The sequence below is a fragment of the Coenobita brevimanus genome, chromosome 71, assembly GCF_032717465.1.
Source record: "Coenobita brevimanus isolate Jiangsu-jjx chromosome 71, ASM3271746v2, whole genome shotgun sequence".
Taxonomy (NCBI): domain Eukaryota; kingdom Metazoa; phylum Arthropoda; class Malacostraca; order Decapoda; family Coenobitidae; genus Coenobita; species Coenobita brevimanus.
The window spans coordinates 3,799,035-3,817,084 of NC_137024.1; the positions used below are offsets into that span (position 1 = coordinate 3,799,035).

The 18,050-nt window shown below is 38.9% G+C and overlaps 1 protein-coding gene across 1 annotated transcript in view; it reads right to left on the reverse strand.

The window, feature by feature from the left end:
* The window catches only part of LOC145406848 (uncharacterized), a 123,871-nt gene that overhangs the window by 48,030 nt on the left and 57,791 nt on the right, over positions 1-18,050 (reverse strand). Inside the window, exons 7-10 of the mRNA XM_080277956.1 lie at positions 11,401-11,457; positions 4,279-4,424; positions 2,678-2,921; positions 685-2,007 (exon numbers count right to left, since the gene is read on the reverse strand). Of these exons, the coding sequence (XP_080134082.1) occupies positions 685-2,007; positions 2,678-2,921; positions 4,279-4,424; positions 11,401-11,457 (1,770 nt within the window). The remainder of the gene's footprint in view (positions 1-684; positions 2,008-2,677; positions 2,922-4,278; positions 4,425-11,400; positions 11,458-18,050) is intronic.

The window sequence follows — 18,050 nt, forward strand, 5'->3', positions numbered from 1 at the left end:
CAAAGAAGACACCTAGCAATGAAAAGCTACTGGCATGAACTGAATTAGGAGTAATTAAAATTTCTTCTGCCTTTTAACAAAATTATGTCACTCTCATCTTAAATGTCAGGATCAACTGCCTAGCCCCGGGCTCCTACACTCCTCATGGGGCAATGTAGGACTGGATGACGGATGGATGGATCAACATCCAAGGCTGGAAAAAGCTTTTTAAGGTTTACTTTCGTAGACCTAGTTTCAATTTCAACAGAGCTCTAATTTCAAGTGTGACTGACTGTAGTATTAAAAAAAAAAAAAAAAAAAAAAAAAAAAAAAAAAAATCCTAAGGTGAACTATTAAACTGCCCATATATCTACTATGTTACATGCTGCTTGATAGGCAATAGTTCACCTTACCACTTGGAGATAAGCAATGCTGTTGTTCATATAACAAAGTGAAAGGTATATATTCTTTAATCCCATAACAGTGTTGTCATGGCTGCTGTATTTTTGCTCCTTGAATTAGCATAATGAAAAGACTTCTCTGAAAAGCCAACTCTGAATGCTCCCTAAAAATGTTACTAAATTCTAAAACAAAAATTCAACCGTTATTCAAACTGCAGGTTACTAAATTTTAAGCATTAAAAGGACAGCTGTCAACTGCAGGGCTAAAAGTCACACTCAGTGATAATCTACATGACTGACAAACCTCTGGGCTGAGGTACTTGAAAATGGAATACAAGGGAGCAGATTCCACATCCCGCTTGACTTCACATTTCTCCACGGTTTCGTACACAGTGGAACGCTTGATGTCCACATCAGGACTACCTTTACTGGATAAACTTGGTGGGACACTCACCAATGGTCTGACTTCGGTCTCACACTGCTTCTCTGCCCTTGGCTCTTCCAAATCTACCACCATGTAAGGAGTGGAAGGGGTGCGTCTCAGGATGCTGCCCATTGAAACTGTTGGTCGGAGTTTAGTCTCACTCACTGGCTCATCCAGATTCTCCAAACTAACAGAACGATCCCTGTATTGCATTGGCTCATCTCTTGAGTCTCTATGACGATTTGATTCTTGTTTGGAACTGGTAAAGTTCTGCACCTCAGTTGTCTGTTCCATCTGTCTGAATGATGCAATTTTGCTTTTTAAGCTTGGGTCACCCTGAGGCAGAGGTCTGTTGCGTTCTACAGACTCCTGCTCTTCTTCCATGCTGGTGAATGATGCTAGTTTTTTATGGAAATTTACATCTCTTTCAGGTGTCTTCTTCTTGATCAGTTGTGTATCAACCTCAGAGCTAGTGAAGGTTGCCAACTTGTCTTGGAACTTCACATCTCTTGGTGGAGTGATACTTTTGTATTTTGTGGTATCAGTGTCCAGCCTCTCAAATGATGCAACCTTCTTGCGCAGACTCATATCACGGTTGGGAGCTGCTCCTTGCACTCTCGAGCCCACTGTGGTAGCAGTATCCAGGTTCTCAAATGAAGCCACTCTGTTTTTGAGAGAGCTGGACATATCTAACGATCTCCTGTTAGCCTGTTTCTGCTCACGTTCACTTGACGGGTCACGGGTCTCAAACATTGATCTTCTCTTGCCTACATCTACTTTTGGAGACTTCTCTCTCATAATTACTCTAGGTTCAGGACTCATCTTAGAATCTCTTTCCATCTCTTTGGAAAAGAAGTTCACCATTCCTTCTAGCTTTTTGCCTTTCCCTGGACTAGGTGAACGATTAGTGATGCCAAATTTTTCATCTTTCTTGTCATCCTCTTTTGTGTAGCTGGTGTTGCTATTTAAGCTAGTGATGCTTGATGTTCTCTTCTTGGCACTGTTTTCAGCATATTGTTTGTACCCAGCTATTGCCTTGTCATAGGTGTACTCATCAGTATGGCTGGTGGTGGCAGTGTGTGTTACTGTGGTGGATGTAAACTCTTCCGTAAGAAGGGAGGAGCCATGGCCATTGATGTGAGTCTCATCTTCCTTGCTCACACCTGAGTCCAAAAGAGAGTCATGGGCTTCCTTCTTATCACCCTGAAAAATAGATGGAATAGATACTGAGACACAAATATATGTAAGGTATATGTAGTACATATGTGACCAATAGAATCTTATTATAATAATCAATATACAAACAGAAAGAGCATTCCTCTACTTTCTGTTTACTTTCGTCCCTTGATTTCTTAATATTCTTCTTGAATACCATGTAATAAAAATAATATCTACGAACTTCCTCTCCTCTCCGGTTGCCTGGAGAAAAAAGTTACCAAATAAGTGCAATTATGCTCAACAGTTCTCTGCTAACTACAGCATGATAAAGTTTATTTGGTCTACCTGTCACATCAGTGTCTTAGATACCCATGAAGAGCTAAAATTTTTGGCTAAACACTTCACTATGTAGAAATATTTTCAACAGTATTCTATTGCTGCTACCACTACATGATCTTACTCAGAATTTGGAAACTTTTCAAAATGGAGATATTACCTTGTTAACTCCCTCACTACTACAAATCTGTCTTAAGTTTCATAAAACCATCTGAGGGATGCCTTCTCATCATCATTACCATCATCATCATCGTTATCATGACTTTTTCTCATTCGCAGATGGGCTAAGGTGTCTAGTGCTAGTAAGGAAAAAAAGTTAAAAATACCCTGTATGTTAACTGAATGAATGGGTTTACAAGAAAATCAACACGAAACCCACCAAAGCAGATGAAGTATCACTGATGTTATCCTCAGCAAAAACACCATCACTGCCAGTGTCTGAACCAGTGCAGAAGCCAGCATCACTCTTGGCATCCTTGTTATCCTGATCAATGAGGTCATCCTTGCTGTCTCCTCTGGTGTCATCTCCAGTGTGCTTCTGTGAACCTCCTGACAGCAGGCCAGTGAGATCATTATTGTCATCGTCATGAACCACCAGGTTGTAACGACGCCCACGCTTGGTCCTGTAAGGTTAATGATTGGTTGATTGTGGGTGGTTTTTCACCTGACAGAACTGGGGCACTCCCAAAACCTGAATAATGTACAGTATTAAGTCATGATTGCGTGAAATAAGCATTAATTATGAGGAAAGGAGGAATTTCCTTGGTTACCAGTGAATTAACTCTTCAGTCAGACTACGCCTGACCATTTTCTGAGCTGAAAGGGGTTAAGGATATTTATCATATTAGAAAGTGGTGTACACTACCTGATACTGGCAGCACAACAACATCAATGCCACCTGATGGCAGGAATATAATTACAACAGATAAAAATTCAAATCCAGTACATTCAACATTACACAAAGATTGTGCACAGTTAAACACAAAACAGTCAATCCTCATTACCTGTCACCTTTCAAACATTCTTTTTTGCTATTTTAAATCATCAGTAAATTACAATAAATTACCTATTAGGTTCCACTGCTACATACAAAGCTAATATGACAGTTTTCTCCAATTTACAGTACTAGTTGTACAGGAGAAAAAAAAAAAATTATATTTTGGAACATCTTTAACATCAGTGAGAAGTTAGCTGCTGTCTCTCTAATGTGCATTCAATCCCAGCCTGGGGCAGATAAAGAGTCTGATGGTTTGAATTTCATTAAAACAAACTTTACAGATCTTCCACAACACCAACTGACATGTCATCAAAAAAAAAAAAAAAAATAAAAAAAAAAATAAATGGGGGGGGGGGCCTAATGCCAACATATTAGTCCTAATTGAGACAGCTCTAGCATGTATGTATTGAGGATAGCAAGCATTAATCCTGAATTTGTGACATGTATATATGTGCAGCATGTATGATGACTACAGGACTACAAAGCCTTAGGGAAGATACAGTACTACGTCCTGGGTCAGATGCATCCATATATATATATATATATATATATATATATATATATAGTCCAGGGTTGGACACACCCATATATATACAGCATATCTATACTGATATCTATATTTATCTATCTATATATATAAAGCATCTATAATATTTACTTAACATACTGCCACCTTTTGGTGACTTAACTGAATAACAAGTTAAACTATTTCCTGTGATCCAGGAAACCATTTAATACACAGGGTGCTAACCAAACAGCCAACAAATACTGTAGACACCTATGGTCTAGTGTTCTGGCATGCCCACTGGATATGCTTCATAATGGCTTATATCCAAGGAATGGTTGGGTTATTGCTTCGAAGCCACTCAGGCATTGAGGACTGGTCACTCACATGTTAAATGTGCAGACTGAGTAGCTTCATCTCAGGTCCCTAAGTCCCTGATAGGGCCATAAAGGATGATTTAACAACAAAGTCTACTTACTTCTCCTCCCTCATCTCACTGAATGTTTTGCTCTTCCGGCGAGTCTTACTCAGTTCCTCTTCCTGCTCATTCTTCTTGATCTCTATCACCCGCCCTAGAGCTTCCTCATTTCGCTTTCTACGTGAGCTCTTCCATTTGTCCAGGTTCTGTGGGTGTGTATACAGATAAAAATATCAGCAGTGTACAGTACAACAGTGAAGAATTCATGGTGACAAACTGTTTAGAATGAGTGGGAGGGAAATACAAGAAAGAGCTCAAGTTCTTTTTCTTCAATTTCTCTGCTGATGGGCTATGTGTTGTTGAATATGTTAGTGAAATAAATAAGCTCTTCTTGTCTCCTTTCAACCATACAAGTGTGCAACAATGTCAAAAATACCTTTTCATAACAATAATTTTAATTCTATCAAACATAAAATCTGTTTAATTCATTTAAATCTTCATAGCTGTTACCTCAAAGCTTCTCCTGTATAAGTTGTAAAGCAATAACCCCTTCAGTGAGAGGTCATTCTTCACATTTTAATCTTGCTATCCCCAGACGATCACACATAGCTTACAATATTCTTTTTGAACTGGGGGTTATATACAGCCTTCTGTGATTCCCACTAGACACATTCCAATACTGAATAAAGTCATCAAATAGTGGCATGAAGGAACTACTCACAAAAAATGGCTGCTAAGACTGATCTGATAATTATATGTACTGAATATCTGTACTGCTCTACTGCTACTTTTAAAGTTATCACAAGCTCAAAATACAATCCTCTATCTTTCCTAAATTTATCACACACACACACACATACACACACACACACACACAAAGTAGAGCAGTCATGAAATATATATCTAAAAACAGAACTCTTATACAACCATATGACATGATGAGTACTGTACATTTATCTACTTGGAAAAATAAAAAAGCAGAACATCTATAACTCTTACCAGATGCAGAAGGTCATAGTCAAAGTCGTCATATGTGTCATATTTGTGCAAAGTTGCCATGAGTTCAAACACCGTGAATATTTCTGCCATCACTATCATTACCCTTCCACTGACAAATTTATGATGAGTGCATCTTTCTCAAATTTATATGAAATTCTGCAACACTGGTCTCTCCTCTTCTCTCTATTATACTGAATATTTCATATAAGTGAAGATTACAGTACTGTATGATATTAATGAAATGCAGTAAGTCCTTATTATCTATCTATCTATAGATAGATAAATAGATACAGAAATATGCCCCCCCCCCTCAAATAAAAAAAAAAAACACTGCAGTGCCACTGCTACCTATAAAACTGATTTGTAGTGTACCAACTGTATGAAAAAAGTTGGTATATCATAGAACACATCCCTGGCAGATAACAAGGACACTGCCAGCACTGTACAACACTGCAGTGCAATAGGTAAGATGCGATGACACTGAGTGAAGAAGAGTAAGAGGGGTGAGCAGGAAGCCCTATACTGTACGTTAGTCTCCACATTCTCTACCACCATTCACATCACATTCCATGTCTCTCCTTGATACAGCTTCAAGAACACTATGGCAGTCTTTAGTTTTCTCAGTGGATTTAATGTTTTCAACTGAATCTGTTCAAAAGCAAATTTAAGTAATGAAGTCCATCATACTCAACTGTAAAGTTGCCTGATGAAGTTTAGAACACCAAATTTACATGTGAATAATTAACACATCCCAATGTGCAGCACTAGCAGTCATTCCTATAAATATCATAAGTAATTCTGAAAACCGCACACTTGTACAGCATCAATATAAATTCATAATTTCCTCATACTGACTATTCTCAACTGCTGATGAAAATATATTACTGCTCTACTATTTTCACACAGGGGAAAAAAAAAAAAAAAAAAAAAAACAAAACAAGTTTCTCATGGCCAAAAACCCATTTTCTTCTGCTGTAAAGTCATGTTTGTACTTGAGAAGGAGTAGCCTAACACCTTCACAAAGAAGGGTCTTTCCTCACCTACATCACACTGTCAAAGGTAACTCTACGGCAAAAATCACCACTGCACTGAAGGGCTAATGGAGACTGGTTTTAATCCCTTCATTAAAAGGGAGTCCAAAGCTGAATACAAAAACTGTACTGTGATGACAGTACTTTAGTGCTAAGCTGCCACTGCCTGCCACACACAGGCACTGTGGTGGATAGATTCTTCATCCCAGTAACTTCAGTAATATTGAAACCATATAAAAATGCCCCTAAATGCTACTTTAAGTGGCCCTACACAATGTGACAAGCCAAATGGTTGCCTGTAACCCAGGACACCACTGAATGCTCTGGTTGGCAACCATGTAGCCACCGAATTGATGCCTGTTGGTCTGGTACATTAAGATGCTCTAACTGGATAAGACACATAAGAGTTTGAATCTTGAGGTGCCTAGCGTTATTTATCTCATGATGCCACTCAAGCGTATGCAACTGGTCACTCTTAATATAAATAGATGTCTAGCCTACACAGCTTAGCCATGGGCACCTACACTCCTGATGGGGTAATGAAGAGTGAAGCAATACACAAAAAGAATGCCGAGGTGGGAACAATCCACAGAGTTCAATCCAGTGATATATATATTTTTCATTTTATGCTTGCTATATCAAACAAATTTATTTATCTCTCGAGAGACTTTTTGACGTGGAATGCTCATATATAACATCCATCAATCCATTCTACACTAAAGATTCTCTTGAAGTTGAATAAAATCATCTGGAGTGAGGAAGAATTTTTTTTTATAAAAATGATCTAAAGGGGTTAATGCCTCCCACACTGGCAGTCTCTTTGCTACTCAAATTATCTCCATGACCCAGTGTGTATACAACCCTAAATGAAGAGGTGCAGGGAAGAAGAAATAGGTTGCATAACTCTTCATGTGGAAGGACCTGTTACTTGCCCTCATGACCTACATACAAACGAACAAACAAACAATGTATACCCAGTGTGTGTGTATATATATATAGAGAGAGAGAGAGAGAGAGAGAGAGAGAGAGACATATGTGTGTGTGAAAGAGAGAGAGAGAGAGAGAGAGAGAGAGAGAGAGAGAGAGAGAGAGAGAGAGAGAGAGAGAGAGAGAGAGAGAGAGAGAGAGAGAGAGAGAGAGACAGGCAGGCAGGCAGGCAGACAGAGGTGGAGGAGGGGTGATGCTCGCTCACTGCCTGCCTTGAGTTTGGTGCTAGGGCATACTGGGCCTTGGTTTGATGGCATCTTGTCCATCTTTTGCCCAAATAACACGCTACCACTCTGCTGCTGCTCCAGTGACAAAATTACCATGCTGTTCCTGCACCTCACAACAAAATGCATGTCAGGTATTGGGCCACCTGCCAACTCTCTACTGCCTGGACTTCAAACATATGGCTGTCCTCCTACTCCTCATTATGAGTTGGGTTATGGTCTGCCTGGGTCGTTGTTCAATGGTTTTTGCCCTAAGCTACGGTAGGTGCTCTGTGGCATTAATGATCAGACACCTGGCAGTGACTTGGCGCATTACCAAGGTCCACATCCTTCCTATATCAGTGACTTTCTTCACTACCATTCTTAAAAGAGTAAGGGTGTATGGGTGATTAAATAACAGACAACATCCTGCCTTTAATCTTTCAGCACCATGTCAGACATAAAATAACTTCAAATTCCTAGGTGCCCAATCCACAACTGCCATGACCAAGAATCTTCCACAATCACAGGCAGAGGGATACTGATCTTCAGTCTGAGGATTTTCAAGCCCAAAAACCAATTCCTACATACAGTACTTCTTGTTGATCCACAACCAGAAGACCAGGCATTTACTGCCACATAAGGACATCAGGGATAAGGATCACTGACTAACAAAGAAAGGTCCACTTCTGCCAAGGTGTTTAGCTTATTCATCCCCATCCACAGACTATTCAGTCTGTCGAATGAGTTTCTCCTCTCACGTCAAAAATCAGGTATGGATCACTGACTGTCCATCCCTCGTCTCCCTTTCCCAGTCAGTGTCACTTCTATATATGTTTTATTTTCAAAAAAAAAAAAAAACTTGTTAGTGTGTTGCTATGAAATTAATATATCACAGGAAAACTACTTGGTAAAAAAAAAAAAAAAAAAGGGGGGGGGGGGCCTTCAGTTATCAAACAGAACACTGGGAATAATCCTCCATACTCCATAAGCCGAACAAGTTTCCATTATTCCCCCCCCCCCAAATAATCTGCATTTACACAACATCCAGGATACTTGGAATATGATGAAAAGATGGAAGGGTTCTTCCAAAGCTCTGAGACACAAAACACTATGGCTAATCTCCTGGCGGCTAGCATCACCACCTTCCACATTTTGTTCAACAGGTGCAACAGAAAAACTAGAGCCTTCCTTCCTCCAAATAAGAAATCATGGCATACAAAATCACACTGCATTCTACAGGCATAGCCTTGCATGCCACTAGTGCAATACACAGCCTTAATACAGAAAAGGCATCATTATAAGTCATTCCTCGTCAATAATGAAAGTTCAGTCCTTGTCTCTCCAAATATGTACAGACACGGTCAAAAATTCACCAACTATTCCACTGCATCTGCTTCATCAGTGAAAATTTCCCGTGTCTTTCTCTTCCACTTCCTACCCTACAAGGCAGCACTTAATGTGCAAGGTTACCTAAGAGTCCAACCATGCACTCTTCAGGCACCTACAATATTCTGTACAAACGCTCTGTAATTCATCGTTTTCATCATCACCCTGATCTATTTTCTCACCTAAGGATGAGGTGACGTAGGATCAAGAAACAAGGCAAGAGAACGTGTGAGTGAGAAAACTATCAACAGCATGTGAAGTAAAAAAGGGCAACCACTCCCTGATTGACAACAGCCAAACTGTTTAATCTTTAGGGAAAGGGCTAATGTTAAAACATGAGGGTCCACCAAAATGTATTTAAAACCCTGAAGTCGAGAGAATGAATATAAACTCATGAGAGAACGAATAGCCTGGTGATGCTTTACACCTCCCCACTTAGCATGAATGAGTTGCTAGACCCCACCAGTATCCGTACATCTGTATTATCCATTCATCCAATCATACATCTATGTAATATATTTATCCATCCACTCATCTTTATATTTTTACCATTACCTACAAATTCACTTATCTAACTACTGTACATATCTATCCCATGAAAACTCAAATTCTGAGCCATCCAAACTTAACCTAACCAAAATTAGGCTGAAATTCACTGAGGGGCGCTGATCCTAATTCAAAATGAAAACATCAGATTTCAGTCACCTTTACATATCCCCAAAGGTTAAACATCAAACTCTCAAACTCTTACAGTTTATCTAACCTAAACTTTGGTGGGGGAAAAAAAAAAAAAAAAAAAAAAACTGTGATCCCCTTTCACACTGACCCCATCAAATTTCAACCTCCTCTACACATTCCCAAAGGTTGAAATTTCAAAGTTTCACAACCTACTTAACCTACAAACTCATGAGAGATAACAAGCACTCTGCAGTGATAACACAGGTTTGTGTGTGGTGGCAGGCTAATTGAATAATAGGTCCAACAGCAACTCAGTGACAGTAATGTTTCCTGGCACAGCCACTGGGGGTTGGGGGGTTCCAGTAAAATCTCATTTTGATTTGAATATGGATGCAGGAAACAACAACTCAGTAGGCCAGTCACACTACTGCACACCCATCCTTTCACCTTGGCAGTGTCAAACAACTAAGTCCCTTTCAAATGTTTGCTGAACACGTTGGAAAAACTGAACCATCCAAGACATGCATTAGTCCATGACTTTGGCTAAGTTTCAGTAGTTTTTACTGTTCAGACATAACTGGGAAAAGAGATGATTCCCTGACTATCATCAAGGTGTCATAATACCATCTCTCCCCTTCATTCTGTGGTAGGTTTAAATGTTCCTCTCACTATCTTTGTGTTTATGTGTGGCAGTCATGCTCAATTCAATCCTTTCCCTGGGACTGCTGTAGAGGGACACTTTTGTGCAATGGTGCTGACATATTTAGGTTGCTCTACTACACCCCTCATTTTCCTCCCTATCCCTGGAAAGGGGATAGTGCACTGCAGAAGGGGAGGCAACTTTCTGCCTGCAGTATACTGGATTCACATTCAGATGAACCTAGGGTTACAACTACAAATACTATTACTACTGCTGCACTTGCACAGTTTATTCTAATACAGAATCTGACAATTATTCAGTTATGGGAAATTCTTATCTTTCAAAAAGTTAACCCTTTCAATCTGATGACAGACTATTCATGTTCTTCCTACTTCTAGGCAATTTTATTCAGCTCAAGAGGCTTTTCAAAATAAAGCCTTCATTAAGCCCTTCAACATGGGAGGAACTTCCTAAATAGAATATAATTATCTGGAAGTAAAAAGACTAAATTAAAAAATCCACTTGATTCAAGAGGATGTATTGCTGTAAGTCCTTCACCATATTGTCACACTCAAAAAATTTATTCCAGATAACATCAGATATGGAGTATGTTATGGAAAATCCCTACCAGTAATAGGGTTAAGCTGCTTTTCCTCCAGTGCCACAATATTCAACAATATGAATGAAAAATTATTAAATTTATCACTACATTACATGCAACCAATAAAACTTTGACACTTAATTATTGGTTAATCACCAGTAATAAAATTACCAATCTACACAGTGAAAACAGTTCTTATGGTGCAGCAAGAAGCCAGTGAACCAAGGATAGAAAGCAAATACCCTGAATGGCTCCAATAGGCAACAAAGAAATTAAATGATACAAAAGACTTACCAAACACTTCTTCCAAATCTCTAAGAGTAAAAAGCAGCATTGAAATATTCTTGAACGATGTTTCATCAACTAAGACAGTCAGAAGAGAGACATACTGTACCAATTTCATTTCTGAAAAACACTAGTTCCTTTGCACTACACAGTATACTGTATTATGACTATGTTAAATCAGCATACAAGAACAGTATTCCATTATACTGTACTTTAATTCCTGCATTTTGGTTAATTAAGTACTAACTAAATGACATACTCTCTGAACAACTCTTAACAAAAAATAATGTAAAATACCTGAGCAATTTATCTTTCTTAGCTAAGAAAACATCATCAAGAGTCATGCATTTTACACAACAATGAACTTACCGACTGCCAGTCTGAACCTTCGTCATATGGGTTCTTGTTGGAGGAGGAGGGGTAGGGCTGGTAGTGAAAGGGAACAGGACAGGGTCAGTGCAGTGGGTTACTCAGGACACAGGATCATCTGCAGAACTCTGCTTACACGGACACACTCAAACACACAAGAGTATTATAGGTTCACTCACCACGCAATGCTGCTGCACACATTTCAGTAACATAGTGAGTGAAGAATGCACAGTCATTCAGAACTTCATAGAAGCCTAGTATGTAAGTAAAATGCTAGTATTATACACACAGTCAAGCACATTAGGCTTATGTAACATTCCAGTACAATGATGGTTGTACGGTCACTTCCATATACTAAAAGGATATATTCTAACAAGAAACTACTGTAACAATTAACACATCACTCAACATCAACTCAACGTAGCATATATTAATATACTGTATAGTATAAAAATAGTACTACAGGTATTTATCTTATAAGAAGCTCTGGTCTGCCAGTCACGGCTTGGTATACAGTGACATATCCTCTCAAAGAATTGCTGAACTTCATTAATAATGTGGTGAGACAAACAGAGTAGCCTATCATGATGTTGCAATATCCAGCATTAGACAAATATGTATCTTCATTTACCCACTGATAACAATAATGACCTACTTCCCATCCAATGCCATATACTGTCTACAAAACTGTTGCATTTCACATACTGTTTCACTAAATCACACTGATATTCAAGAGTAAATAAACAATGACCAACACTGTTCAAAACTGTAAAGTTAACACACTCCTGATGCTCAATCTATTACACACTGCAGTCCAACTGCCCAAAAGAATCTCTATCTATCTATCTATCTATAGCCCGACGCCCTAATCCCGCAAAGGGTGGCCGCAGACAAAACGCCTCCAAGTCACTCTGTCACCCACCATTTGACTCCCCTCCCCCCAACTCACCCCCCCCTCCCTCATATACCTCTCAACTCCATCCCTCCACCTCATCCTCGGTCTACCCCTCCCTCTCCCTCCCTCCACCTCACCTACATACACCCTCTTAGTCAGTCTTTCATTCTCCATCCTCTCCACATGTCCAAACCACCTCAGTGTATTTCTCCTAATCTTTTCAACCACATCCACATCTACCCCACAACGTTCCTTCACTTCTTCATTCGTCAACCTGTCCCTCCATGTCACTCCACATGCTCCTCTCAAGTAACTCATTTCCACTGCTCTCACTCTTGACTTGTTCCCCTCTTGCAAGGTCCACGCCTCGCTTCCATACGTCAGGGTAGGGATCACAATACCATCATGCAGTGACTTCTTAACTTCCATACTCACCTCCCTATTTCTCATCACTGCTTTCAGTGTGCCAACAACCTTCCTTCCCTGCTGTACCCTTTCACGTACTTCATCCCCCAAAGTTCCATCCTTACTCATCACACTACCCAAGTACTTGAATGCACTCACATTCTCCATATCCTCACCATCCAACCTCACTGCACACTCTGTGACTTCATTCCTCTCAAACACCATAACTTTACTTTTGTTTACATTAACTTTCAGCTTCCTCCTCCTACACACTGTCCCAAATTCATTCACCAAACCTTGCAACTCCCATTCATCTTCACTCAACAATACTGTATCATCAGCAAACAGCAACACCGGAAGCTTCCAAATCTCACCCTCATTCATTAAGGCCACCCCCACATCCACTGCCCTACCTTGTACCTCCTTTACGACCCCATCCATATATATATTAAACAGCCAAGGAGACATTACACACCCCTGTTTCAGTCCCACATTGAGATCAAAGAACTCACTCAGCTCACCATCCACTCGCACCGTAGCCCTAGCTCCCTCGTACATACTCTTCACAGCACTCAACAATTTCCCCTCCACTCCATATATTCTTAATACCTTCCACATACCTTTCCTATCTATTCTGTCATAAGCTTTCTCCAAGTCCATGAAGGCAGCGTACACTTTCCTTCCCTTCTCTAGATACTTCTCCACTAAACATCTTAGAACAAATATCTGATCTACACACCCTTTTCCCTTCCTAAATCCCCCTTGTTCTTCTCCAACTAGCTCCTCTGTCATATGCCTAACCCTATCAATGAGTATTCTACCATATATTTTACCAGTCACACTAAGAAGGCAAATACCCCTATGGTTACCACATACTTCTCTCTCCCCTTTTCCTTTGTACAGAGGAACAAAATTTAAACTGATTTATCACAAATTAACAGCTGCATAACTGTCATGGTTTACCAACTATGATATATATATATATATATATATATATATATATATATAAAATTCATGCTACATGACTTAAGAATTTATAAGTGAAGAACCTACAGTATAATAATGAGAAAAATAATAGCTCTTATATGAAAATAAAATGGAGATAATAATATCACAGATGGAGAATCAAAATCACTGATTTACTGTGACTGCACCATGCATTTCTGTGTATGTGTTCATGAAAGCACATGAAATAAGAGCACCGACCATAAAATTCTTATCCATTATATAAAGCACACTCCTTTACCACCACATATGGAGGATTATGGTGGTTAAAAACACAAGGTTTATATAGAAAGACATCAAGTATCACAATGCCTTTCAGATATTTGCTGATCTAAGAGCATGTTATGATAACTTTAGTATAACTAACTGCCTACACATTACATTAAATTCAGCAATGAAATTTTGTGGCAATCAGATTCACATCCTAATGAATACATCACATACACGCTTTACCATTCAGAACTGCACATACAGAAAAATAAATATATTTACTGTATAAAAAACATGTAACTACTGCTCATGAATGGGGCTTCACCACTTTCATTCTCAAGGTTTGTTCTGCACTTCTCGATCACTCACATACACATGTTAAAAGACAAACCAATCACACAGGCAACACATTCTCTGACTTCTCTTACCTTGCTATGCACAGGAGGGTAGGACAATATATCAATTACCTTCATATTCTATATAATATGCCCATCTCCTCTGTCCAGGTGATAACATGCTATATCCATCCACCCCAAGAAATTTTGTATACCAGTGCTCCCACATTTCATACCATTCTCTTTCGTACCATACAGAAAAGCCTTGTTATATTTCTTTTTTCTTCTTCTTTTTTTAATTGCCAAATCTGCAGTAATTTAAAGGAAAACTGCTAATTGAAGATCCAATGCCATCTGTAAAGTTGATTTACCAGTATCCCTCACTTTACAGATGCAGTTGTCTGGAAAGAGTTGTGATATCTTGAAAACCATCCCTGACATATAATGAGGAAATACTGTACAAAGATCCATACCAGGAATACCAAAATCAGATCTTCCAGACTTATCAGTACCAGATTTGATAATATATATACAGTTTATAGGTAGATAGGTAGATAGATAGATACTCAAACAGTGCAGTAGTTACTGAAATTATTTACTAAGGTAACTCCTTTACAATTACATTAATTACCCAACAACAAACAGCCTTGTGGATGAAGTCTGTTTGCGATATAATTCAGCTTATCCTACTAAACCTTGCCAACTCGAACTGTTAACTCCATACGACTGCTGGTCTGCCATGCATATACTGTATTTAATTCATTCACTATGACAATATCTCAAATTACAGGCAACTATATTCTCACTTACAAATGCTGTTTGCATTAATGTACCATTGAAGGCTGCATGATTCTAAAGGCTATTCTGTATATGTCTGCACCCTAAAAACTGCTTGAAAATTAACCCTTAGCCAGCGGCAGCAGTAGATGAGAATGACACAAAAAATTTGTCTTTAAACAGATGCCCCCAGCCACAGGACTGGAACATAAATATAGTTACTCCGCATTATGTAAGGTTTTAACATAATCTATATATAGACTCTACCGCATGTAAGGTTTTAACATAATCTGTGTATAGACTCTACCGCAATGTGGAACAGTTGCTATACTTCATTAACAAAGCAAAAAGCGTGTTGCAAGCACCTGGTTGGAGGAGTGGTATGAACAGCTTAAAGGCTTCTTTACTATGCCTTGTAAAATGACCAAACCTATAAAGGTATACCTCTCCCCAACAATAGTTTCCTTCCACAGATCTCTACTCTTTCTCATCATTTTCCCTTTCCTTCTCTTTTCTTCACAGTCCTTTGCAGCATATTTGTTTGTTTCTATATGTTCCATTATATTTTTGTCTACAAATGACATAAAAATCTCCAGTGAGTCCTGAGGATTTCCCAAAACTACTTTGACCCGTGTGTATCCAGTAAATGGTAATCATTCTCTACTAACTGGAGCATGGCTCAACTGCCCACCTGAAGAACTGTCATCACTGCCATCAGCTTCTGCACTTAACAGATTATCATATGGCCCCTCTGCAATCTCAAGTTGTGATTCATCACCACCATCAGTGTCATCACCATCACTATCTGATGTAGAATCACTACTAATATCATCAGTGAAATCATCATCAAAATCCTGATCTAGAACAAGTTGTATCTCATCATCACTAATGTTCCTCCTTGTGTAGGACATGATTATGTCTACAATATCCAAATATCAAAAGAAAATTAGAAATTGAGGTCTATAGGAGAAACAAATGAATGCTGTGTCCCCTCTAAGAGCTGGGAACAGACTGACTGAGTCACTGAGTTGGCTACCTTACATAAGTTACTTGCAACCCGTACATTGCCAGTTAGGGATATTTGAGGCTCTAAGGCACTTAAACACTGCCTACTATAGTCTCTGCTATGATTTACAGGGGACAATTTCTGGAGAAGTGTCTATATATAGTTTCCCCACAACTTTTTAGTAGATTTTGCAGTTTATATATAGTTCTGTTGCCAGCTAGGGGTTAATGATTTTTCTGTATGAACCATGGCGGTGTCAGTATCCAAGGAAAGAGACAACTTTGTTGCTTATACAACCACAGTACCACCAAGCACTGTAGGGCTGCTCAACTTTCCCAAAATTCTATGGTATACTTTTTGTATTTATGAATGTTTGTTTGTTACCAGATTCTAAGTAGAGTGACAAGTATTTACTGCATGCACATACCAAGCACCATACTCAGAATCTCAAGATGAAGAACACTCATTCATAATTATGAACAGGATGGAATTCTGGCCTGAAAATGGTGAGCCCAGGCCAATGCAGGCTAAGAAAAATATCACTATTTCCTAACCATGGTTAGCAAAGAGCTTAACTGTGTACTAAACTCATATGGCATCTCTCCCTGTGGTTTATCTGCATCATTTGAGATATCTGGAATCAATGTGGATTGACTGATGTACATATGCTGCACTTCTGAGAGTGTCTGTCAATTTTTGTCCTGGCATTTCCATGGCTTTGAAACTGACAAAAACTGGAGGTAGATATTCTCCTCTATGAATGCAGATCTACTAGGGAATATCAAAGATTTTACAGAAAATAGATAATCTGAACTTCTTTCAGTACTGATAAGTCTCACAGAGCTGCATCCACACCTCATTTCAAACACACCTCCCTCTTTCCCCTCATAAGAACACCCATTCACTACCATCAGCAGGCATAACTGAAGAAAATCACTCACAATAAATGAAACAATTACTTGAAGCAAAATCATTCTGTCCCTAAGATGGACCACATTAAAGGAAGGGCTATAAAATGGCAATAAATAAATGAATAAATAAAAAACTAAGTAAATTATTGCTATAACTATATATATATATATATTTATATATATGTATATATACAGAATATACCATATATATAAAGGCAATAGATAATTTTCCTCTTTAGATGATAACAAAGGCAGCTCAAAATTAACCCCTTCCAGCCAATGAAGTATCTATCCAAAATTCTTGCTACTGTATTTATACAATGCTATTCAGCATAGGACAAACTTTCTGAACTGGAGGAGTTAAGTATAGTCCTCACTTTCTCTTTCAGCACTCTCCCAAAATGCATAAACTCATCACAAAGTCGCAAGAATAAAATAAAAATATATCAATCAGAATCAAACTGAAGAGGCTAAGGCTGGTAGTATTAAACAACCTCTTCCCCTTCTCGTGAAGCATCTTCGTGAAGAGGCTCTTCCCAGTTTGGTACCTTTAAACCCCGGCTGAACAGCCTCTTCCCAGAAGGAGACTACGGAAGGGTTGGTATGCTGCGGAGGTGCTCTCTGGGAGAGAAATCGTGAGATTGGTACGTCGGAGGAGCGCATGTTTGCCGTCATCTGTTTTATGTTTACTCTCTCATGTAATATATTGCGAAAATAACATGCTAAATCTGATAAACAACGTCTCCGAATAAGTCCAATGGTAGGAAATAATTTTAATACTTGATACTTTAATACTTGAGAGGGGGTCCAATGGTGGTTAGGATTACGGCAACTAGAATTTAGCAGTTTTGTTTGGTGGTTCAGTTAGGTTAGAAATAGGTTAGTTTAGATCAGGTCATGTTATCTAACAGACTTGTACACCATTCCACTTTTCATTACTGTCTTCAGAAAGGTAAGCACCTGGTATAATTTAAGGCAGTGATTGGGTCTGGTTAGAACTTGGATGGGTGACCGCCTGGGAACACCAGATGCTGTTGGCATCCCTACGTGTCAAGTGGGGTTGGTGGAGGATTAGTGCCCCTCCCTGTAAAACAATTAACTCTAAG